Source organism: Bombina bombina, chromosome 1 (assembly GCF_027579735.1).
Source record: "Bombina bombina isolate aBomBom1 chromosome 1, aBomBom1.pri, whole genome shotgun sequence".
Taxonomy (NCBI): Eukaryota; Metazoa; Chordata; class Amphibia; order Anura; family Bombinatoridae; genus Bombina; species Bombina bombina.
In genome coordinates this window covers 1,373,029,381-1,373,054,183 of record NC_069499.1, presented here as the reverse complement: position 1 = coordinate 1,373,054,183, position 24,803 = coordinate 1,373,029,381, and the positions used below count along the sequence as shown (strand labels likewise).

The window sequence follows — 24,803 nt, the reverse complement described above, 5'->3', positions numbered from 1 at the left end:
GCACGACTTACCCCCTTTGCTGCACTAGGTTCTCATGCCAATTCTCACGGAATGACAACAAGGCTCCCATTGGAGCCAATGGAAGCACGCTCTATTGAGCACAAAGCTTACATGCAATGCAAACACAAGCTCGCGTTCGCAATTGCGCTGGACTTATAATACCAGCTCACAATCGCGTGCACTGAGTGGAACACAAGCTCGCGTTCGCAATTGCGCTGGACTTATAATACCAGCTCACAATCGCGTGCACTGAGTGGAACACAAATATCGCACTTGCGCAAGTGCAATTTTGCGCTCCACTCGTGATCTAGCCCTAAGTAAGTAATCTGGCCCTTACTAATTTAACTCCATCACAAACATATAACCTCTTTCTCTTGTCTGACCTGTCCCCTACTCTTCTCCTCTTATACCTTCTCACTTCTTTGCTTTTGTCTCATCAGAATATTTTGCAAGAAAACATTTTATGTGGACAAAATAAATAAATAGATAAATAAATAAATAAAAATTGTGGAATGAGAGCTTTACATTTATTAATTGTCCGGTAGCATTAATATTAAAGAAAAAATATAATGTAAAGAAAAAATATTTGTACAGTCAGGTAAATAAACATGTGGTATTACACAATAAACAAGTTAATGTAATCAATAATAGATATAGTAGACTGTACTCAACTCAAATCCTAATCAAATATAGCACATTTTATACATATTAAACTAGTTGCCTTTTAAATAGTTAGGCCTGAACGAGCAAATATACACATCCTATTTAAAGATATGCTAGATATTGTCGTATATAAGGTCCATAAAGTTCAATGACATAAAAGAGACATTAAATACAACTTGAAAGCTGTATGGAACTAATGAGTTAATTGGAGTCAAATGAGTATATTGTTATGCCTTTTCTTATCACTAATTTACCTGTCCCTCTGAATAATTCTTGCAAACTAATCATAACCTTGTCCAAATAGATGTGGTATAAACATGCATTGTGGTCTACACATGTGAAGTAGTGCGGGAGGTACTCTACACCACAAACCTATCCAGTCAGTACTGATTATGCACAGCTAATTCATTCTAATTTATTTAGTAGGTTTATATTAACCAAAACAGATCCACATTTATTTGTAATCTCACTCTGTAAATAAATCTTAATATTTATATTTACACATTCATATCCCTATATTTATATAATACTTTTCTATACTTACTGCTGTCCTAGAATAAAATCCATGCCTAAACTTCCTAGTATCCTCACTGCCGTTGTCGATTATGGGAAAGATGGGGGCAAGGTTTGAACACACAAAATGTTGCTGCAAATATATTTTATTTAAATTGCAGTATTTCTGTTTTATGAAGGCATAACATTTTTTTGTGATTTTACTCTCAAGCATGCTGGAGTGATGTATATTCAAAGCAGCTTACAACTACAATTTAATGTCCCTTTAATCATTTAGGTGAAATAGTGTGTGGGCAAGAGATATATATGCAAGATATGTACATTTCTATAGACAGGTATTATGCTCATGTTGACAACTATTACATTAGATATTGAAGAATAAACAGCTTAAAGGGGTATTATACTCAAACATTTTCTTTGTTTCACATAAAACATTTGTTTTTCTTGTCAAGATTTGTGTGTTACTTTAACTTAAGTCCTTAAGAAATTATAGCTTCAGTTTGACACAATAATTCCGCCATTGGTCCTTAAGGGGTTAACATTTATCTCAGGCCAAAATATTATCAGTGTGTTTAAATAATGCTCTTTCGTAGTGTAATAGAAACATTTTGAGTACAATGTCCCTATAAAGGGAAGGGAAAATTACTGCCAGGGCCATTTGAAGTGCTTTTTCTTTTCCTGCTTTTGTGTTTGTGCTGATCCCTGAACTCCTGCAGCTGAGGACTGATTGTCACTTGGTTCCTCTGGTTTTGGAGAGTGCTGGTCTACATTTTCAGAATGCCATGATTCTGTCACAGTGTGCTTGACAGAATCCTCTTTTCGATACAATTTTGGACTCTCCTGGGAAAGGGCATATAATGGATTTTGTGCATATGACTGAGCTTGTTTCTGCTGTTGATGTGCACTTAGGTTCTCATAGATCTGTTGAGCATTGACTGGCCAAGATGAAGTTTCTGTTTTTTGGACTAATTTTTGAGGGATATTTTGTCCCTCTTGTGATTTCTGGTAATAGTGAGAGGGTGATACTGTCTCATGCCACTGCCAGTTCTCTTCCAATGTTTGCTGTGGCATTTTAGCTGTATGTTCAGCTGTAAAAACTTGTGTTTTCTGTGACATGTCTGAGACCCACAAATGTTGTGATTTAAAGTCTTCTTGCTTTTGATAATGTAATGGTTCCATTTGTTGACTTGTGGATAAGGGCACAAAACTATGTTTCTGGATTGACATTGGTTTAAATTGATATTTCTTCTGGTCACCATGTTCTTCAATATCTAGTTTTTGTGAAGGACACTGTGTTAGAGATGACCATTGTTCCAATCCATATTGACTGTTGTCTGTGCCATGTGGCTGGCTGGGGATCAAAGATTTACCTTGATTCTGAAACTGGTCTTGTTTTTGAGTAAAATCTTCCTTTTGAATTGTATCTTGTTTCTTTTGGGTGTAACCATGCTGTGTTTGATCTTTGTTTTCAGTTGAAGAATGCTTTTGTGCTTGGTTTGATGTCTGTTCTATGCCTGACTTTAGAGTATCATCTTGTTTTTGTAAAATATCTGGCTTCTGAGCTACTTCTAGCATTTGAGTAGCATCTGGTTTTGGTATGTGATTTGGATTCTGCATTTGAGATGGATGAAGTTTTTCCACTGGATCATGTGTTTGTATGGGATCTTGTTTCTTATCTGCATCTTGTGGTGTATCATCTTTCTGTGCTAGATCTAGTTTTTTTCTGGGATCAGAGTCTTTGCTCTGGGTTTCATTCGGTTTGGGAGTTGTGTCATGTGTTTGTGATGAGGTTTGTTTTACAGGTTGCGCTAGTTGGCTCTCCTTTTTCTGAATTATATCTGTTTCCTTATTTGAATCTGTTTTTTCAGTGGGTTTCTGTGATAAATGTTGATCATCTGTCTGAATAATTTGTTGAGTCTCTTTCTGAATCATATCTTTTGTTTTAGTTGAATCTGGCTTATCAGTTGGTTTCTGTTTCTGTGATAAATATTGTTGCGTAATCTCTTTCTGAATATTATCTTTTCCCTTAATTTGATCTGTTTTTTCAGTGGGTTTCTGTGATAGATCTTGTTGATCATCACCTTTCTGAATAATATCCTTTTTCTTAGTTAAATCTGGCTTCTCAGTTGTTTTCTGTGATACATCTTGTTTTGTATCCTCTTTCTGAAGAATATCCTTTTTCTTAGTTTCATCTGTTTTTTCAATGGGTTTTTGTGACAGACCTTGTTGAGCATCACCTTTCTGAATAATATCCTTTTTCTTAGTTAAATCTGGCTTCTCAGTTGATTTCTGTGATACATCTTGTTTTGTATCATCTTTATGACTAGTATCCTTTTTCTTAGTTGAATCTTGTTTTTCAATTGGTTTCTGTGATATATCTTGTGGAGCATCAACTTTCTGAATAATATCCTGTTTCTTAACTGAATCTGGCTTCTCCGTAGGTTTCTGTTTCTCTAATAGGTCTTGCTGTGTAGTTTCTTTCAGAAAATTATCCTTTTCCTTAGTTGAATCTGTTTTTTCTGTTAGTTTCTGTATAAGATCTTGATGAGTACCATCTTTCTGAATAACATCCTTTTTCTTAGTTAAATCTGGCTTCTCAGTTGGTTTCTGTGATACATCTTGTTTTGTATCATCTTTATGACTAATATCCTTTTTCTTAGTTGAGTCTTCTTTCTCAGTTGGTTTCTGTGATTGATCTTGTGAAGCATCACATTTCAGAATTAAATCTTTTTTCTTAATTAAATCTGGCTTCTCAGTAGGTTTCTGTGATAGAACTTGTTTAGTCTCTATCGGAATTTTATCCTTTGCCTTAGTTGAATCTGTTTTTTCAGTTGGTTTCTGTAACAGATCTTGATGCTTACCATCTTTCAGAATATCATCCTTTTTCTTTGTTTCATCTGTTGTTTCAGTTGGTTTCTGTGATACAGTTTGTTGAGCATCATCTTTCTGAATAATATCCCTTTTCTTAGTTAAATCTGGCTTCTCAGTTGGCTTCTGTGACAGATCTTGTTTTGTATCCTCTTTCTGAGTAATATCCTTTTTCTTAGTTGAATCTTGTTTCTCAATGGGTTTCTGTGCTAGATCCTGTGGAGCATCATGTTTCTGAATAATATCTTTTTTCTTAGATAAATCCAGCTTCTCAGTTGGTTTCTGTGATACATCTTGTTTTGTATCCTCTTTCAGAATAATATCCTTTTTCTTTAATAAATCTGGCTTTTCAAGAGGCTTCTGTGAAAGGTCTTTTTGCATATCCTCTTTCTGAATAGCATCCTTTTTTTTAGTTTCATCTGTTTTTTCAATGGGTTTTTTTGACAGATCTTGTTGAGCATCACCTTTCTGAATAATATCCTTTTTCTTAGTTAAATCTGGCTTCTCAGTTGATTTCTGTGATACCTCTTGTTTTATATCATCTTTATGACTAATATCATTTTTCTTAGTTGAATCTTGTTTTTCAATTGGTTTCTGTGATTGATCTTGTGGAGCATCAACTTTCTGAATAAGATCCTTTTTATTAATTGAATCTGGCTTCTCAGTAGGTTTCAGTGATAGATCTTGTTTAGTCTCTTTCAAAATATTATCCTTTTCCTTAGCTGAATCTTGTTTCTCAATGGGTTTCTGTGATAGATTATGTGGTGCATCATCTTTCTTAATAATATCCTGTTTCTTAATCGAATCCGGCTGCTCAGTAGGTTTCTGTGATAGATCTTGTGTTGTCTCTTTCAGAAAATTATCCTTTTTCGTTTTTGAATCTGTTTTTTCTGTCAGTTTCTGTAACAGGTTTTGTTGAGTATCATATTTCTGAATAATATCCTTTTCCTTTGTTAAATCTGGCTTCTCAAGAGGCTTCTGTGAAAGGTCTTTTTGCATATCCCCTTTCTGAATAGCATCCTTTTTTTTTGTTTCATCAGTTTTTTCAACGGGTTTTTGTGACAGATCTTGTTGAGCATCACCTTTCTGAATAATATCCTTTTTCTTAGTTAAATCTTTCTTCTCAGTTGATTTCTCTGATACATCTTGTTTTGTATCATCTTTATGACTAATATCCTTTTTCTTAGTTGAATCTTGTTTTTCAATTGGTTTCTGTGATATATCTTGTGGAGCATCAACTTTCTTAATAATATCCTGTTTCTTAACTGAATCTGGCTTCTCCGTAGGTTTCTGTTTCTCTAATAGGTCTTGCTGTGTAGTTTCTTTCAGAAAATTATCATTTTCCTTAGTTGAATCTGTTTTTTCCGTCAGTTTCTGTATAAGATCTTGATGAGTACCATCTTTCTGAATAATATCCTTTTTCTTAGTTAAATCTGGTTTCTCAGTTGGTTTCTGTGATACATCTTGTTTTGTATCATCTTTATGACTAATATCCTTTTTCTTAGTTGAGTCTTCTTTCTCAGTTGGTTTTTGTGATTGATCTTGTGAAGCATCACATTTCAGAATTAAATCTTTTTTCTTAATTGAATCTGGCTTCTCAGTAGGTTTCTGTGATAGATCTTGTTTAGTCTCTATCGGAATTGTATTCTTTTCCTTAGTTGAATCTGTTTTTTCAGTTGGTTTCTGTAACAGATCTTGATGCTTACCATCTTTCGCAATATCATCCTTTTTCTTTGTTTCATCTGTTGTTTCAGTTGGTTTCTGTGATACATTTTGTTGAGCATCATCTTTCTGAATAATATCAATTTTCTTAGTTAAATCTAGCTTCTCAGTTGGCTTCTGTGACAGATCATGTTTTGTATTCTCTTTCTGAGTAATATCATTTTTCTTAGTTAAATCTTGTTCCTCAATAGGTTTCTGTGATAGATCCTGTGGATGATCATGTTTCTGAATAATATCTTTTTTCTTAGATAAATCCAGCTTCTCAGTTGGTTTCTGTAATACATCTTGTTTTGTATCCTCTTTCAGAATATCATCCTTTTTCTTTAATAAATCTGGCTTCTTAGTTGAATCTTTTTTTTCAATTGGTTTCTGTGATTGATCTTGTGGAGCATCAACTTTCTGAATAAGATCCTTTTTCTTAATTGAATCTGGCTTCTCAGTAGGTTTCTGTGATAGATCTTGTGTAGTCTCTTTCAAAATATTATCCTTTTCCTTAGTTGAATCTGTTTTTTCTGGAAGTTTCTGTAACAGGTCTTGTTTTGTACCCTCTTTCTGGATAATATCTTTTTTCTTTGTTAAATCTGGCTTCTCAACAGGTTTCAGTGATAGATCTTTTTGAAAATCCTCTTTCTGAATATTATCCCTTTTTTTAGTTCCATCTGGTTTTTCAACTGGTTTCTGTGATAGATCTTTAGTTATATCTGAGTGCTGTGTTTGAATGTTAGTTTGTGTAGTGTTTTGTTTTTGTATTGGATCCTCGCTAGTTCCTTGTTTCTGTGCTGAGTCTTCTTTTTGTATTGTATCCTTTTTCTCATTTAGTTCAGGTTTCTGTTTTGTATCATATTTATGTGCAGAGCATGGAATCAGAGAGGGGGTTTGTTTTTGTGTTGTATCTAGCTTTTGAGGGAGATCTTTTATTTCCTTTGCATCAGGTTTAGAAGGTAAATCTTGTTTTGGTGTTGTTTGTTCTTTTGGAATTTGATTATTTTTCAGTACTTGATCTTCTTTTTGTGTTTTTGTTTGAACTGTTTTCACAGAAGAGAGTTCTTGTTTGTATAGTGGATCTTGTTTTGGAATTGCATCTATTTTATGTTTTATATCTAGTTTTTGAGGTATATCTTGTTTCTGCACTGGACTCGTTTTTGGTTTTAAGTCTTGTTCTAGTTGGCTCTCCTTTTTCTGAATGATATCTGTTTCCTTATTTGAATCTGTTTTTTCAGTTGGTTTCTGTGATAAATGTTGATCCTCTTTCTGAATAATTTGTTGATTCTCTTTCTGAATCATATCCTTTGTTTTAGTTGAATCTGGCTTATCAGTGAGTTTCTGTTTCTGTGATAGATCTTGTTGAGCATCATCTTTCTGAATAAAATCTTTTTTCTTACTTAAATCTGGCTTCTCAGTTGTTTTCTGTGACAGATCTTGTTTTGTATCTTCTTTCTGAGTAATATCATTTTTCTTAGTTGAATCTTGTTTCTCAATGGGTTTCTGTGATAGATCCTGTGGATCATCCTCTTTCTGAATAACATCCTTTTTCTTTGTTAAATCTGGCTTCTCAACAGGTTTCTGTAATTGATCTTTTTGCAGATACTCTTTGTGAATAGCATCCCTTTTTTTTGTTTCATCTGTTATTTCAATAGGTTTCTGTGATAGATCTTGTTGAGCATCACCTTTCTGAATAACATCCTTTTTCTTAGTTAAATCTGGCTTCTCATTTGTTTTCTGTGATACATCTTGTTTTGTATCATCTTTATGACTGATATCCTTTTTCTTAGTTAAGTCTTCTTTCTCAGTTGGTTTCTGTGATTGATCTTGTTTAGTCTCTATCTGAATTTTATCCTTTTCCTTAGTTGAATCTGTTTTTTTAGTTGGTTTCTGTAACAGATCTTGATTCTTACCATCTTTCAAAATATCCTCCTTTTTCTTTGTTTCATCTGTTTTTTCAGTTGGTTTCTGTGATACATTTTGTTGAGCATCATCTTTCTGAATAATATCCCTTTTCTTACTTAAATCTAGCTTCTCAGTTGGCTTCTGTGATACATCTTGTTTTATATCCTCTTTCTGAGTAAAACCTGTTTTCTTAGTTGAATCTTGTTTCTCAATGGGTTTCAGTGATAGATCCTGTGGAGTATCATGTTTCTGAATAATATCTTTTTTCATAGATAAATCCAGCTTCTCAGTTGGTTTCTGTGATAGATCTTGTTTCGTATCCTCTTTCGGAATAATATTCTTTTCCTTTGTTAAATCTGGCTTCTCAAGAGGCTTCTGTGAAAGGTCTTTTTGCATATCCCCTTTCTGAATAGCATCCTTTTTTTTTGTTTCATCTGTTTTTTCAATGGGTTTTTGTGACAGATCTTGTTTAGCATCACCTTTCTGGATAATATCCTTTTTCTGAGTTGAATCTTGTTTGTCAATTGGTTTCTGTGATAGATCTTGTGGAGGATCATTTTTCTGAATAATATCTTTTTTCTTTGTTAAATCTGGCTTCTCAACAGGTTTCAATGATAGATCTTTTTGCAAATCCTCTTTCTGAATATTATCCCTTTTTTTAGTTTCATCTGCTTTTTCAACTGGTTTCTGTGATAGATCTTTAGTTATATCTGAGTTCTGTGTTTGAATGTTAGTTTGTGTAGTGCTTTGTTTTTGTGTTGGATCCTTGCTAGTTCCTTGTTTCTGTGTTGAGTCTTCTTTTTGTATCGTATCCTTTTTCTCATTTAGTTCAGGTTTCTGTTTTGTATCATATTTATGTGCAGAGCATGGAATCAGAGTTGGGGTTTGTTTCTGTGTTGTATCTAGCTTTTGAGGGAGATCTTTTATTTCCTTTGCATCAGGTTTAGAAGGTAAATCTTGTTTTGGTGTTGTTTGTTCTTTTGGAATTTGATTATTTTTCGGTACTTGATCTTCTTTTTGTGTTTTTGTTTGAACTGTTTTTTCAGAAGAGAGTTCTTGTTTGTATAGTGGATCTTGTTTTGGAATAGCATCTATTTTATGTTTTATATCTAGTTTTTGAGGGATATCTTGTTTCTGCACTGGACTAGTTTTTGGTTTTAAGTCTTGCTCTAGTTGGCTCTCCTTTTTCTGAATGATATCTGTTTCCTTATTTAAATCTATTTTTTCAGTGGGTTTCTGTGATAAATGTTGATCCTCTTTCTGAATAATTTGTTGATTCTCTTTCTGAATCATATCCTTTGTTTTAGTTGAATCTGGCTTATCAGTGAGTTTCTGTTTCTGTGATAGATCTTGTTGAGCATCATCTTTCTGAATAATATCTTTTTTCTTACTTAAATCTGGCTTCTCAGTGGGTTTCTGTGACAGATCTTGTTTTGTATCCTCTTTCTGAGTAATATCCTTTTTCTTAGTTGAATCTTGTTTCTCAATGGGTTTCTGTGATAGATCCTGTGGAGCATCCTCTTTCTGAATAACATCCTTTTTCTTTGTTAAATCTGGCTTCTCAACAGGTTTCTGTGATAGATCTTTTTGCAACTCCTCTTTCTTAATAGCATCCTTTTTTTTAGTTTCACATGCTTTTTCAACTGGTTTCTGTGATTGATCTTGTTGAGCATCACCTTTCTGAATAACATCCTTTTTATTAGTTAAATCTGGCTTCTCAGTTGGTTTCTGTGATACATCTTGTTTTGTATCATCTTTATGACTAATATCCTTTTTCTTAGTTGAGTCTTCTTTCTCAGTTGGTTTCTGTGATTGATCTTGTTTAGTCTCTATCTGAATTTTATCCTTTTCCTTAGTTGAATCTGTTTTTTCAGTTGGTTTTTGTAACAGATCTTGATGTTTACCATCTTTCAGAATATCCTCCTTTTTCTTTGTTTCATCTGTTTTTTCAGTTGGTTTCTGTGATACATTTTGTTGAGCATCATCTTTCTGAATAATATCCCTTTTCTTACTTAAATCTAGCTTCTCAGTTGGCTTCTGTGATACATCTTGTTTTGTATCCTCTTTCTGAGTAAAACCTGTTTTCTTAGTTGAATCTTGTTTCTCAATGGGTTTCTGTGATAGATCCTGTGGAGTATCATGTTTCTGAATAATATCTTTTTTCATAGATAAATCCAGCTTCTCAGTTGGTTTCTGTGATACATCTTGTTTCGTATCCTCTTTCGGAACAATATTCTTTTCCTTTGTTAAATCTGGCTTCTCAAGAGGCTTCTGTGAAAGGTCTTTTTGCATATCCCCTTTCTGAATAGCATCCTTTTTTTTTGTTTCATCTGTTTTTTCAATGGGTTTTTGTGACAGATCTTGTTTAACATCACCTTTCTGGATAATATCCTTTTTCTGAGTTGAATCTTGTTTCTCAATTGGTTTCTGTGATAGATCTTGTGGAGGATCATTTTTCTGAATAATATCTTTTTTCTTTGTTAAATCTGGCTTCTCAACAGGTTTCAATGATAGATCTTTTTGCAAATCCTCTTTCTGAATATTATCCCTTTCTTTAGTTTCATCTGCTTTTTCAACTGGTTTCTGTGATAGATCTTTAGTTATATCTGAGTTCTGTGTTTGAATGTTAGTTTGTGTAGTGCTTTGTTTTTGTGTTGGATCCTTGCTAGTTCCTTGTTTCTGTGTTGAGTCTTCTTTTTGTATCGTATCCTTTTTCTCATTTAGTTCAGGTTTCTGTTTTGTATCATATTTATGTGCAGAGCATGGAATCAGAGTTGGGGTTTGTTTCTGTGTTGTATCTAGCTTTTGAGGGAGATCTTTTATTTCCTTTGCATCAGGTTTAGAAGGTAAATCTTGTTTTGGTGTTGTTTGTTCTTTTGGAATTTGATTATTTTTCGGTACTTGATCTTCTTTTTGTGTTTTTGTTTGAACTGTTTTTTCAGAAGAGAGTTCTTGTTTGTATAGTGGATCTTGTTTTGGAATAGCATCTATTTTATGTTTTATATCTAGTTTTTGAGGGATATCTTGTTTCTGCACTGGACTAGTTTTTGGTTTTAAGTCTTGCTCTAGTTGGCTCTCCTTTTTCTGAATGATATCTGTTTCCTTATTTAAATCTATTTTTTCAGTGGGTTTCTGTGATAAATGTTGATCCTCTTTCTGAATAATTTGTTGATTCTCTTTCTGAATCATATCCTTTGTTTTAGTTGAATCTGGCTTATCAGTGAGTTTCTGTTTCTGTGATAGATCTTGTTGAGCATCATCTTTCTGAATAATATCTTTTTTCTTACTTAAATCTGGCTTCTCAGTGGGTTTCTGTGACAGATCTTGTTTTGTATCCTCTTTCTGAGTAATATCCTTTTTCTTAGTTGAATCTTGTTTCTCAATGGGTTTCTGTGATAGATCCTGTGGAGCATCCTCTTTCTGAATAACATCCTTTTTCTTTGTTAAATCTGGCTTCTCAACAGGTTTCTGTGATAGATCTTTTTGCAACTCCTCTTTCTTAATAGCATCCTTTTTTTTAGTTTCACATGCTTTTTCAACTGGTTTCTGTGATTGATCTTGTTGAGCATCACCTTTCTGAATAACATCCTTTTTATTAGTTAAATCTGGCTTCTCAGTTGGTTTCTGTGATACATCTTGTTTTGTATCATCTTTATGACTAATATCCTTTTTCTTAGTTGAGTCTTCTTTCTCAGTTGGTTTCTGTGATTGATCTTGTTTAGTCTCTATCTGAATTTTATCCTTTTCCTTAGTTGAATCTGTTTTTTCAGTTGGTTTTTGTAACAGATCTTGATGTTTACCATCTTTCAGAATATCCTCCTTTTTCTTTGTTTCATCTGTTTTTTCAGTTGGTTTCTGTGATACATTTTGTTGAGCATCATCTTTCTGAATAATATCCCTTTTCTTACTTAAATCTAGCTTCTCAGTTGGCTTCTGTGATACATCTTGTTTTGTATCCTCTTTCTGAGTAAAACCTGTTTTCTTAGTTGAATCTTGTTTCTCAATGGGTTTCTGTGATAGATCCTGTGGAGTATCATGTTTCTGAATAATATCTTTTTTCATAGATAAATCCAGCTTCTCAGTTGGTTTCTGTGATACATCTTGTTTCGTATCCTCTTTCGGAACAATATTCTTTTCCTTTGTTAAATCTGGCTTCTCAAGAGGCTTCTGTGAAAGGTCTTTTTGCATATCCCCTTTCTGAATAGCATCCTTTTTTTTTGTTTCATCTGTTTTTTCAATGGGTTTTTGTGACAGATCTTGTTTAACATCACCTTTCTGGATAATATCCTTTTTCTGAGTTGAATCTTGTTTCTCAATTGGTTTCTGTGATAGATCTTGTGGAGGATCATTTTTCTGAATAATATCTTTTTTCTTTGTTAAATCTGGCTTCTCAACAGGTTTCAATGATAGATCTTTTTGCAAATCCTCTTTCTGAATATTATCCCTTTCTTTAGTTTCATCTGCTTTTTCAACTGGTTTCTGTGATAGATCTTTAGTTATATCTGAGTTCTGTGTTTGAATGTTAGTTTGTGTAGTGCTTTGTTTTTGTGTTGGATCCTTGCTAGTTCCTTGTTTCTGTGTTGAGTCTTCTTTTTGTATCGTATCCTTTTTCTCATTTAATTCAGGTTTCTGTTTTGTATCATATTTATGTGCAGAGCATGGAATCAGAGAGGGGGTTTGTTTCTGTGTTGTATCTAGCTTTTGAGGGAGATCTTTTATTTCCTTTGCATCAGGTTTAGAAGGTAAATCTTGTTTTGGTGTTGTTTGTTCTTTTGGAATTTGATTATTTTTCGGTACTTGATCTTCTTTTTGTGTTTTTGTTTGAACTGTTTTTTCAGAAGAGAGTTCTTGTTTGTATAGTGGATCTTGTTTTGGAATAGCATCTATTTTATGTTTTATATCTAGTTTTTGAGGGATATCTTGTTTCTGCACTGGACTAGTTTTTGGTTTTAAGTCTTGCTCTAATTGGCTCTCCTTTTTCTGAATGATATCTGTTTCCTTATTTAAATCTATTTTTTCAGTGGGTTTCTGTGATAAATGTTGATCCTCTTTCTGAATAATTTGTTGATTCTCTTTCTGAATCACATCCTTTGTTTTAGTTGAATCTGGCTTATCAGTGAGTTTCTGTTTCTGTGATAGATCTTTTTGAGCATCATCTTTCTGAATAATATCTTTTTTCTTACTTAAATCTGGCTTCTCAGTGGGTTTCTGTGACAGATCTTGTTTTGTATCCTCTTTCTGAGTAATATCCTTTTTCTTAGTTGAATCTTGTTTCTCAATGGGTTTCTGTGATAGATCCTTTGGAGCATCCTCTTTCTGAATAACATCCTTTTTCTTTGTTAAATCTGGCTTCTCAACAGGTTTCTGTGATAGATCTTTTTGCAACTCCTCTTTCTTAATAGCATCCTTTTTTTTAGTTTCACATGCTTTTTCAACTGGTTTCTGTGATTGATCTTGTTGAGCATCACCTTTCTGAATAACATCCTTTTTCTTAGTTAAATCTGGCTTCTCAGTTGGTTTCTGTGATGCATCTTGTTTTGTATCATCTTTATGACTAATATCCTTTTTCTTAGTTGAGTCTTCTTTCTCAGTTGGTTTCTGTGATTGATCTTGTTTAGTCTCTATCTGAATTTTATCCTTTTCCTTAGTTGAATCTGTTTTTTCAGTTGGTTTTTGTAACAGATCTTGATGTTTACCATCTTTCAGAATATCCTCCTTTTTCTTTGTTTCATCTGTTTTTTCAGTTGGTTTCTGTGATACAGTTTGTTGAGCATCATCTTTCTGGATAATATCCCTTTTCTTACTTAAATCTAGCTTCTCAGTTGGCTTCTGTGATACATCTTGTTTTGTATCCTCTTTCTGAGTAAAACCTGTTTTCTTAGTTGAATCTTGTTTCTCAATGGGTTTCTGTGATAGATCCTGTGGAGTATCATGTTTCTGAATAATATCTTTTTTCATAGATAAATCCAGCTTCTCAGTTGGTTTCTGTGATACATCTTGTTTTGTATCCTCTTTCGGAACAATATTCTTTTCCTTTGTTAAATCTGGCTTCTCAAGAGGCTTCTGTGAAAGGTCTTTTTGCATATCCCCTTTCTGAATAGCATCCTTTTTTTTTGTTTCATCTGTTTTTTCAATGGGTTTTTGTGACAGATCTTGTTTAGCATCACCTTTCTGAATAATATCATTTTTCTTAGTTGAATCTTGTTTTTCAATTGGTTTCTGTGATTGATCCTGTGGAGCATCAATTTTCTGGATAAGATCCTTTTTCTTAATTGAATGTGGCTTCTCAGTAGGTTTCGGTGATAGATCTTGTGTAGTCTCTTCCAAAATATTATCTTTTTCCTTAGTTGAATCTGTTTTTTCCGTAAGTTTCTGTAACTGGTCTTGTTTTGTACCCTCTTTCTGGATAATATCCTTTTTATGAGTTGAATCTTGTTTCTCAATTGGTTTCTGTGATAGATCTTGTGGAGGATCATTTTTCTGAATAATATCTTTTTTCTTTGTTAACTCTGGCTTCTCAACAGGTTTCAATGATAGATCTTTTTGCAAATCCTCTTTCTGAATATTATCCCTTTTTTTAGTTTCATCTGCTTTTTCAACTGGTTTCTGTGTTTGAATGTTAGTTTGTGTAGTGCTTTGTTTTTGTGTTGGATCCTTGCTAGTTCCTTGTTTCTGTGTTGAGTCTTCTTTTTGTATTGTATCCTTTTTCTCATTTAGTTCAGGTTTCTGTTTTGTATCATATTTATGTGCAGAGCATGGAATCAGGGTTGGGGTTTGTTTCTGTGTTGTATCTAGTTTTTGAGGGAGATCTTTTATTTCCTTTGTATCAGGTTTAGAAGGTAAATCTTGTTTTGGTGTTGTTTGTTCTTTTGGAATTTGATTATTTTTCGGTACTTGATCTTCTTTTTGTGTTTTTGTTTGAACTGTTTTTTCAGAAGAGAGTTCTTGTTTGTATAGTGGATCTTGTTTTGGAATAGCATCTATTTTATGTTTTATATCTAGTTTTTGAGGGATATCTTGTTTCTGCACTGGACTAGTTTTTGGTTTTAAGTCTTGCTCTAGTTGGCTCTCCTTTTTCTGAATGATATCCGTTTCCTTATTTAAATCTATTTTTTCAGTTGGTTTCTGTGATAAATGTTGATCCTCTTTCTGAATAATTTGTTGATTCACTTTCTGAATCATATCCTTTGTTTTAGTTGAATCTGGCTTATCAGTGAGTTTCTGTTTCTGTGATAGATCTTGTTGAGCATCATCTTTCTGAATAATATCTTTTTTCTTACTTAAATCTGGCTTCTCAGTGGGTTTCTGTGACAGATCTTGTTTTGTATCCTCTTTCTGAGTAATATCCTTTTTCTTAGTTGAATCTTGTTTCTCAATGGGTTTCTGTGATAGATCCTGTGGAGCATCCTCTTTCTGAATAACATCCTTTATCTTTATTAAATCTGGCTTCTCAACAGGTTTCTGTGATAGATCTTTTTGCAAATCCTCTTTCTTAATAACATCCTTTTTTTTAGTTTCACCTGATTTTTCAACTGGTTTCTGTGATATATCTTGTTGAGCGTCACCTTTCTGAATAATATCTTTTTTCTTAGTTAAATTTTGTTTCTCATTGGGTTTCTGTGATAAATCTTGTCGAGCATCATCTTTCTGATTATCGCTTTTTTTAATTGAATCTGGCTTTTCAGTGGGTTTCTGTTTCTGTGATAGATCTTCTTCTGAATCTGTTTTCTGGGAATGGAGTGTGGATAAACCTTGATTTTCATGTGACAGCTGTTTGAGTGATTGTTTGTTTGATTTTTCCTCTACGGGTTTTGGAGTTTCTGTAGATTCTACCAAATAACCTTTTTGCATCGTATCTTTCTTTATGGGGGCTTTAGCTTCTTGCTGACTGTGTCCACATACTTGGTGTTCCTGTTTTGCATTTAAAGCTTCAAAATAAGCAACTGCCACCTTTGAAACCAGTTTTAAAAACTCCTCAAAATCTACTTCTCCATCATTATTTTTATCTAAGGCATGTAGAATGTCCTCAATAGTTTGAGGGTCTTCTGAGTCCTATAACAAAAATGGTGAAAGTAATTTATCATTTATACAAGAAGAAGTAATGTAATGCACTACACAGCTGTATATAAATATGGTCAAGAACATTTGGTATAGTTTTTTTGTATATCCCCACAATTCTTAAATTATTTTATTGTATTTAACCCTATCTGCTAAAGTAATTTTTTTTATTTATTTATGAGGTCAGATCAAGTGCATGCCCTATACACTACCTTAAAAAATCAACCTGTCTGCCAAATATCATGTAGGTGTTGTTGTAACCTTATCCAAAAAAAATATTTTCTCTTTCCATTTACAAAAATATTATAAACAAAATTGCCTAACAAATTCATCCTTTGAAACAATTGAAGATCATTCTTCAATACTGTATTCTTATTTCCCCATGTTAGTTAACTTTTTGTAATGCTAGTTTATACCCGATAAAGAACTTCCAATAATTGGGTAAATCTGAAGTGCGAACATCTCTCCAACTCCTGTTATACTATGGAGCTGATTCATTAAATTGAGAAAGAGCTCCCCATATTTGGTGAAGCACTATCCCCACAAGTTACCTAAAACTTTTACTATGCATTGCATATGCTACTGATGTTATACAGTGATTTATGCCACATAGTGTGTGTTCACTTTTAGAAATTAACCATTTGATTTAGATTTTTAATACTATTCCTCATTAACATGTATAAAAATTGATATATTTTACCCTTTTTTAAATATTGCCTTTCTAAACATTATTATATATCTATATGTATTGAGAATTAGTTTTGTAGACTTGCCTTTTAGCCGCCCACTTTCTTTGGTTTATTTTGGTGATTATTTTACTATGCATTGCAACCATGCCTGAGAGTCAAGGGGTAAAATGTCTGGAGTAGCTGACACTTTCCTCTTCCTTTCTATATACATAAACATAGCCCACAAGTTATCACTTTAACTGGATGGACACAGTACTGCTTTGCCTGCCCCTAGATATAGCTATGCTTGCAGCTCCAATGAAAGCAGAAATTGTTCATGCATGCTTACACAACCCAACCAACTAACTAAACATTTAGGTCCAGATTACAAGCTTGAGCGTTAACTCCGCTAAAAGTAAACTTTTGCATGAGTCAGGTTGTGCTCATATTACCAGTTGAAAGTAAACTGTTTTCGCTTGCATGCTAACCAGACGAGCGTAAAAAGTTGAATTTACAATATTGCATGCGTGATAACCTATTCCCCCGTAGAAGTCAATAGAGCAAAAAAGTGGAAACAAAACCTAACACTGTACTTACGTGCAAAGCCGATCACATATTCTCAAGTGCACCCCTCATATTTTTGCAAATATTTTATTATATCTTTTCATGTGACAACACTGAAGAAATGAAACTTTGCTACAATGTAAAGTAGTGAGTGTACAGACTGTATAACAGTGTAAATTTGCTGTCCCCTCAAAATAACTCAACACACAGCCATTAATGTCTAAACCGTTGGCAACAAAAGTGAGTACACCCCTAAGTGGAAATGTCCAAATTGGGCCCAATTAGCCATTTCCCTCCCCGGTGTCATGTGACTAGTTAGTGTTACAAGGTCTCAGGTGTGAATGGGAAGCAGGTGTGTTAAATTTGGTGTTATCGCTCTCACACTCTCTCATACTGGTCACTGGAAGGTCAACATGGCACCTACATAAAGATGGCCTAGGCTATAAGAAGATTGCCAAGACCCAGAAACTGAGCTGCAGAACAGTGGGCAAGACCATACAGTGGTTTCACAGGACAGGTTCCACTCAGAACAGGCCTCGCTATGGTCGACCAAAGGAGTTGAGTGCACGTGCTCAGCGTCATATCCAGAGGTTGTCTTTGGGAAATAGACGTATGAGTGCTGCCAGCATTGCTGCAGAGGTTGAAGAGGTGGGGGGTCAGCCTGTAAGTGCTCAGACCATACGCCACACACTGCATCAAATTGGTCTACATGGCTGTCATCCCAGAAGGAAGCATCTTCTAAAGATGATGCACAAGAAAGCCTGCAAACAGTTTGCTGAAGATAAGCAGACTAAGGACATGGATTACAGGAACCATGTCCTGTGGTCCAATGAGACCAAGATTAACTTATTTGGTTTAGCGTGTGTGGAGGCAACCAGGTGAGGAGTACAAAGACAAGTGTTTCTTGCCTACAGTCAGGCATGGTGGTGGGAGTGTCATGGTCTTAGCCTACATGAGTGCTGCCGGCACTAGAGAGCTACAGTTCATGTACTGTGACATACTGAAGCAGAGCATGATCCCCTCCCTTTTGAGACTGGGCAGCAGGGCAGTATTCCAACATGATAACGACCCCAAACACACCTCCAAGACAACCACTGGCTTGCTAAAGAAGCTGAGGGTAAAGGTGATGGATTGGCCAAGCATGCCTCCAGACCTAAACCCTATTGAGCATCTGAGGGGCATCCACAAACAGAAGGTGGGGGAGCGCAACGTCTCTAACATCCACTAGTTCTGTGATCTCATCATGGAGGAGTGGAAGAGGACTCCAGTGGTAACCTGTGAATCTCTAGTGAACTCCATGCCCAAGAGGGTTAAGGCAGTGCTGGAAAATAATGGTGGCCACACAAAATATTGACACTTTGGGCCCAATTTGGACATTTCCACTTAGGGGTGTACTCACTTTTGTTGCCAACGGTTTAGACATTAATGGCTGTGTGTTGAGTTATTTTGAGAGGACAGCAAATTTACACTGTTATACAGGCTGTACACTAACTACTTTACATTGTAGCAAAGTGTCATTTCTTCAGTGTTGTCACATGAAAAGATATAATAAAATATTTGCAAAAATGTGAGGGGTGTACTCACTTTTGTGAGATACTGTATATATATATATATATATATATATATATATATATATATATATATATATATATATATATATATATATTGTGACAGAAAGCAAGGCCTGGTTATAAATGGAAGATATTTAAGACCAAGCATTGTACATGCTGTTTCTCCTTTCAGTTAAAACCCCAGGGAGAAAGAGTGTGTATTTGATTATCCCAGACAGCTGTGAAGCTGTCCAGCAGCTAATCACAGGTGTGGCTAATTAGAAGTTATGAGGGTTTAAATAGCAGTCTCACTTAGGCCTTGAGAGAGAGATATACAGCTACAGAAGCTGGTGTGTGTGTTTGTTACACTGTGTAAAAGACTTTTGTTCCTGTGAACTGTAAAAGGACATTATTTTTACAAAGCACTTGTGGAATGCTGTGAAGTGCTGGGACACATTTAAAAGCACTTAACTTTGCTGCAGAGGAAGGATTTCCCTCTTTTGGAAATGAACTGCCTGTTTGTTATTGCTGTGAAAAATAAAGCCTTTTAAACTACAGTGGATTGTCCTGTGCTGCATTTGTGCCCTAGAAGACCGTGGTTAAAAGTGTTCCTGTCACACTTGGTGGAGAATCCGGGCAACCACGTTGTATGTCTGTGGGCATAATAATCTGCAAGCAACATGGAGGAAGTCATTAAAGCTTTGATCCATTCTAATGCTATACAGCAGGAGACTAACAGAAAAGCTGCTGAAAATAGTGCAGCACTGCAACAGTTGGTCTTGGCCCAGTCAGAGAGTGCTATGCTGCTGGCTAAATCACAGAAGGAGAACACTGAATTGTTGATACAACAGATGGCTGCTGTGCAAGCTGAGACATTCAGGAAGACCCGGGAGGAGCAGCAAAGTGCTACACAAACTCTGCAACGAGAAGTTCAAGCCATATCAGAAAGACTGAACTCTGAATATGTTGGTGGCAGCCAAGGTTCCAGAGTAATAAGGGCTAGTCATTATCTTCAAAAAATGACAGCAGCTGATGATGTTGAGGCGTATCTTTTGGCATTTGAACGCACAGCAGAAAGAGAAAAATGGCCGACAGTTGAGTGGGCGAGTATACTTGCGCCATTTCTTAGTGGTGAACCTCAGAAGGCCTACTTTGATTTAGAGCCAGCACAAGCCGGTGACTATGAGAAATTGAAAGCAGAAATCCTTGCACGCCTGGGGTGACTTCGGCAGTCCGTGCACAAAGATTCCATTCCTGGATGTTTTCATCTCATAATGCTGCAAGATCCCAGATGTTCGACCTTATACACCTTGCCAGGAAGTGGCTGCAACCAGAGGTTAATTCGGCTACCAAAATAGTGGAACTACTGGTGATGGACCGTTTTCAGCGTGGATTACCTGCTTCCCTGCGGCGGTGGGTTAATCAAGGTGATCCTCAAACAGCAGATCAGTTGATTGTATTGGTCGAAAGATTTATAGCTTCAGGAGAAGTTTTGCAACAATCTTCAATGGATCAGCCCCACAATCCCAAGTCCCAGAGCTCTACAAGAACTGGTAAGACTGTTCAGGGGATAAAGGGGATAAGAGAGCAGCAGGTGTATAGGCAAAACACCAGAGACATTTCCCCAGGAATTAAGGAAACATTTAAATATAACCAACCTGTAAGATGTTTTAAATGTAATGAGGTTGGGCATATTGCTAGAGACTGTGATAAAGATGAATTTATGGACTGTAATGTTGCACATTCACTATTGTCTAATAGCAACAGCTCTGTTAATAATGATTCCCATTGGTGTACTGTGATGGTTAATGGTAAAGTGTCTAGGGCTTTGCTTGATTCAGGAAGTATGGTCACACTAGTGGCTAAATCTTTAGTACCAGATGCAATATTAGATTATGGGGAAAAAATGGGAATTATCTGTGTTCATGGAGATAAACGGGAATATCCTACAGCTGAAGTGGAGATTGAGACTCAGTGTGGTAAATTAAAATATTGTGTTGGTGTAGTACCAAATTTAGCCCATGAGGTGGTGATAGGGAGAGATTTTCCAAAATTTCTGGAGTTATGGGAATCTCCAGAAATATGTCAAACTTCTGATATTTATGTATTTCCTTTCTCTGAAACTGATTTTGAAGGGGGTTCCATTGAAAAGGAGAAAAATAAGATTTATTGCCCTATGCCTGTATTAGTAGGTGATCAACCTTCTCAGAGTAATGAAGTACCAAGTACTAGCTCGGAAAATATTGATGATTTGATAGATCTGGTTGGTGGCCCTGGTAATTTTAAAAAAGCCCAATGGGAGGATCCAACATTGGTAGAGGCAAGAAATAATATCAGGGTTATAAATGATGTTGTGACACAGCCAGGAAATGTATTACCCTATCCTTATTTTGAAGCAGTTAATGATTTGGTATATCGTGTAGAGAAGAAAGGAACAGACATTGTTAAACAACTTTTGGTGCCCCAGACTTTTAGGAACACTGTTTTAAATCTTGCACATAACCACATTCTAGGGGGGCATTTGGGAGTTGATAAAACCAAAGAGAGAGTTCTTAGAAGGTTTTATTGGCCAGGGATATTTGTAGCCATCAAGGATTATTGTGCTTCATGCCCTAAGTGTCAACTTACAGCTCCTGCTAAAGATTTTCGTAACCCTTTAGTGCCCTTGCCTATAATTGATGTGCCTTTTGAAAGAATTGCTATGGACTTGGTGGGTCCGTTGGTTAAATCTGCTAGAGGACATCAGTATATACTGGTAATCCTTGATTATGCTACACGCTATCCTGAGGCAGTTCCCCTTCGTAACAGCTCTGCAAAGTCCATAGCAAAAGAACTCATGCTAATGTTTAGCAGGGTCGGGATACCTAAGGAAATTTTGACAGACCAAGGAACTCCATTTATGTCCAGGGTTACAAAAGAATTGTGTAAGTTGTTTGGCATAAAACAACTAAGGACCTCAGTATATCACCCTCAGACTGATGGTTTAGTAGAAAGGTTTAACAAAACTCTCAAAAGTATGCTAAGAAAGGTAATTGACACAGATGGGAGAAATTGGGACCTTCTGTTACCCTATTTAATGTTCTCTATCAGGGAGGTTCCCCAGGCTTCTACAGGTTTTTCCCCATTTGAACTGTTATATGGGCGGCATCCCAGGGGATTACTAGATATAGTTAAAGAGACTTGGGAGCAAGAGACAACACCTTATCGAAGTATTATTGAACATATTTCCCAAATGCAGGATCGTATGGAAGCTGTCATGCCCATTGTAAGGGAACATATGGGAAAAGCACAGGAAGCACAAAAGTACAGCTACAACCGTAATGCTAGAGCCAGGGTGTTTCAACCTAGGGATAGGGTGTTAGTTCTGGTCCCTACAGTTGAAAATAAATTCTTGGCTACTTGGCAGGGCCCATATGAGATAATTGAGAAAGTGGGTGATGTTAATTATAAAGTAAGTCAGCCAGGGAGAAGGAAACCTGAGCAAATATATCATATAAATCTGTTAAAACCTTGGAAAGATAGGGAGGTTTTAGTTGCCTTAAAACCTACAGAACTCCCTGTCACTGAACCAGAGGTAAATATATCAGAAACCCTATCTGTACATCAGAAGCGAGAGGTCAAGGATTTTATTAGAAGAAACAAAGAGGTATTTTCTGTGGTACCGGGAAAAACTAATGTTATTAAGCATGACATAATAACAGAACCAGGGAAGAAGGTCTGCCTTAAACCCTATAGGGTCCCTGAGGCTCGTAGAAAGGCTATTAAACTGGAGGTAGAAAAAATGTTAAAGCTTGGGGTAATTGAGGAATCACACAGTGAGTGGAACAGTCCAGTCGTGCTTGTTCCAAAGCCGGATGGTTCATTAAGGTTCTGTAATGACTTTTGTAAGCTTAATTGTGTTTCCAAATTTGACACCTACCCAATGCCTAGAGTAGATGAGTTAATAGAAAGGCTAGGAAAAGCACGTTATCTCACTACAATTGATTTAACGAAAGGGTATTGGCAGGTGCCTCTCACTAGTCAAGCAAAGGAAAAGACAGCTTTTTCAACCCCAGAGGGCTTATTTCAGTATACGGTGTTGCCATTTGGTTTACATGGGGCCCCGGCAACTTTCCAGAGGATGATGGATAGAATTCTGAAACCCCATGTTCGTTATGCGGCAGCATATTTGGATGATGTTATAATTTATAGTACAGATTGGGAATCCCATCTTCCAAAAGTTCAAGCAGTACTTGATGCAATACGGTCCGCTGGGTTAACTGCCAATCCTGCAAAATGTACTGTTGGTTTACAGGAAGCTAAGTACTTGGGTTATACTATTGGTAGAGGATTAGTTAAACCTCAGACAACAAAAATAGAGGCCATACAGAACTGGCCACAGCCTCTAACTAAAAAACAAGTAAGAGCATTTATTGGGATAACTAGTTATTATAGAAGGTTTATCCCGAATTTCGCTACAATTGCGGCACCCTTGACGGATCTCACAAAAGCAAGGGCCCCAATTATGATAAAATGGTCCCCAGAAGCAGAACAAGCTTTTAAGCAGTTGAAAGATGCCCTTTGTGCCCATCCAGTTTTGGTAACCCCCAATTTCGCTAAAGATTTTATTGTACAGACAGATGCCTCTGATGTTGGTTTAGGAGCAGTTCTCTCGCAGGAGTGTCAGGGAGAAGAGCATCCTGTCCTTTTCCTAAGCAGAAAACTTATTCCACAGGAAAAGAACTATTCTATAGTGGAGAAAGAATGCCTTGCCATTAAGTGGGCTTTAGAGACCCTTAGGTACTATCTGTTGGGAAGGAAATTTAAATTAATAACAGATCATGCTCCTCTCACATGGATGAGTCAGAATAAGGAAACAAATTCAAGGGTTACTAGGTGGTTTCTTAGCTTGCAACCCTTCAATTTTACTGTTGAGCACAGGGCCGGTCTTTTGCAGGGCAATGCTGATGGTTTGTCTCGGGTACATTCATTGATGTCCATGGTCGCTCAACCCACTGGGTGTGAGCTGGGGGGGAGGATATGTGACAGAAAGCAAGGCCTGGTTATAAATGGAAGATATTTAAGACCAAGCATTGTACATGCTGTTTCTCCTTTCAGTTAAAACCCCAGGGAGAAAGAGTGTGTATTTGATTATCCCAGACAGCTGTGAAGCTGTCCAGCAGCTAATCACAGGTGTGGCTAATTAGAAGTTATGAGGGTTTAAATAGCAGTCTCACTTAGGCCTTGAGAGAGAGATATACAGCTACAGAAGCTGGTGTGTGTGTTTGTTACACTGTGTAAAAGACTTTTGTTCCTGTGAACTGTAAAAGGACATTATTTTTACAAAGCACTTGTGGAATGCTGTGAAGTGCTGGGACACATTTAAAAGCACTTAACTTTGCTGCAGAGGAAGGATTTCCCTCTTTTGGAAATGAACTGCCTGTTTGTTATTGCTGTGAAAAATAAAGCCTTTTAAACTACAGTGGATTGTCCTGTGCTGCATTTGTGCCCTAGAAGACCGTGGTTAAAAGTGTTCCTGTCACAATATATATATATATATATATATATATTTAAAATACATATAAAATATTCTGCTATGTGTAGAACATTAATACATAAATACATATATACACATATAAATACATAAATACATATGTACACACACACATATATATATATATGCCTTTCTAACACCTTTAGACCTCATATTTTGAGCACTTATATCATTTTTGTGCAATATTTTTTTAAATTCATTTTTATTAGATGGTGTTATTATGAGTGTAACTGTACTTTGTAATGTATTTTTGATGTGCCACACTTTTTTGTTTAGCCAGAGCACTGAGGAAGCGGTAACCATTCTAGCATAAATCACGATTGTCCTCAAGTGATCACGTTTACTTTCAACTTGTAATATGAGTGGAAAATCCGATGTGTGCAAACACCTGTGATAAACCCCTTTTCCCTTGCGTATAGCTGTTAGAGCTCCACTTGTAATCTAGCCCTTAACTGTATATACTTTATATTGCAATGCAAATGTGCATAGCTCCCAACAGCAGGCTCTTCCCTCCTGTATGTTGATGCACCTCTGCAGATCAGGCAGCTCCATTCCTAACTCAGCACAGCACACAGTCAGTTAAAGGGGAGGCATTGACGATGCAAGCAAGTTAAAGGGATATAAATATCAGAATTGAAATGTACATGAGTGCATTATGATTTAGAAAGATGTTTGCAATATACTTGCATTAACTAAAAATTATTATAGTAAAAGTTATTTCTGGTTTTCAGAGGCATACACACATATTCTGAGTGTGCCCTGTGCACCAGCATTTAA

General features: G+C 35.7%; 1 protein-coding gene across 1 annotated transcript in view; it reads right to left on the bottom strand.

The window, feature by feature from the left end:
* Positions 1–505: 505 nt before the first annotated feature.
* LOC128650459 (titin-like) overlaps positions 506–24,803 on the bottom strand; it is a 46,353-nt gene continuing 22,055 nt past the window's right edge. The window contains exon 3 of the mRNA XM_053704415.1: positions 506–15,705. Within this exon, the coding sequence (XP_053560390.1) occupies positions 1,819–15,705 (13,887 nt within the window). The 3' untranslated portion in view covers positions 506–1,818. The remainder of the gene's footprint in view (positions 15,706–24,803) is intronic.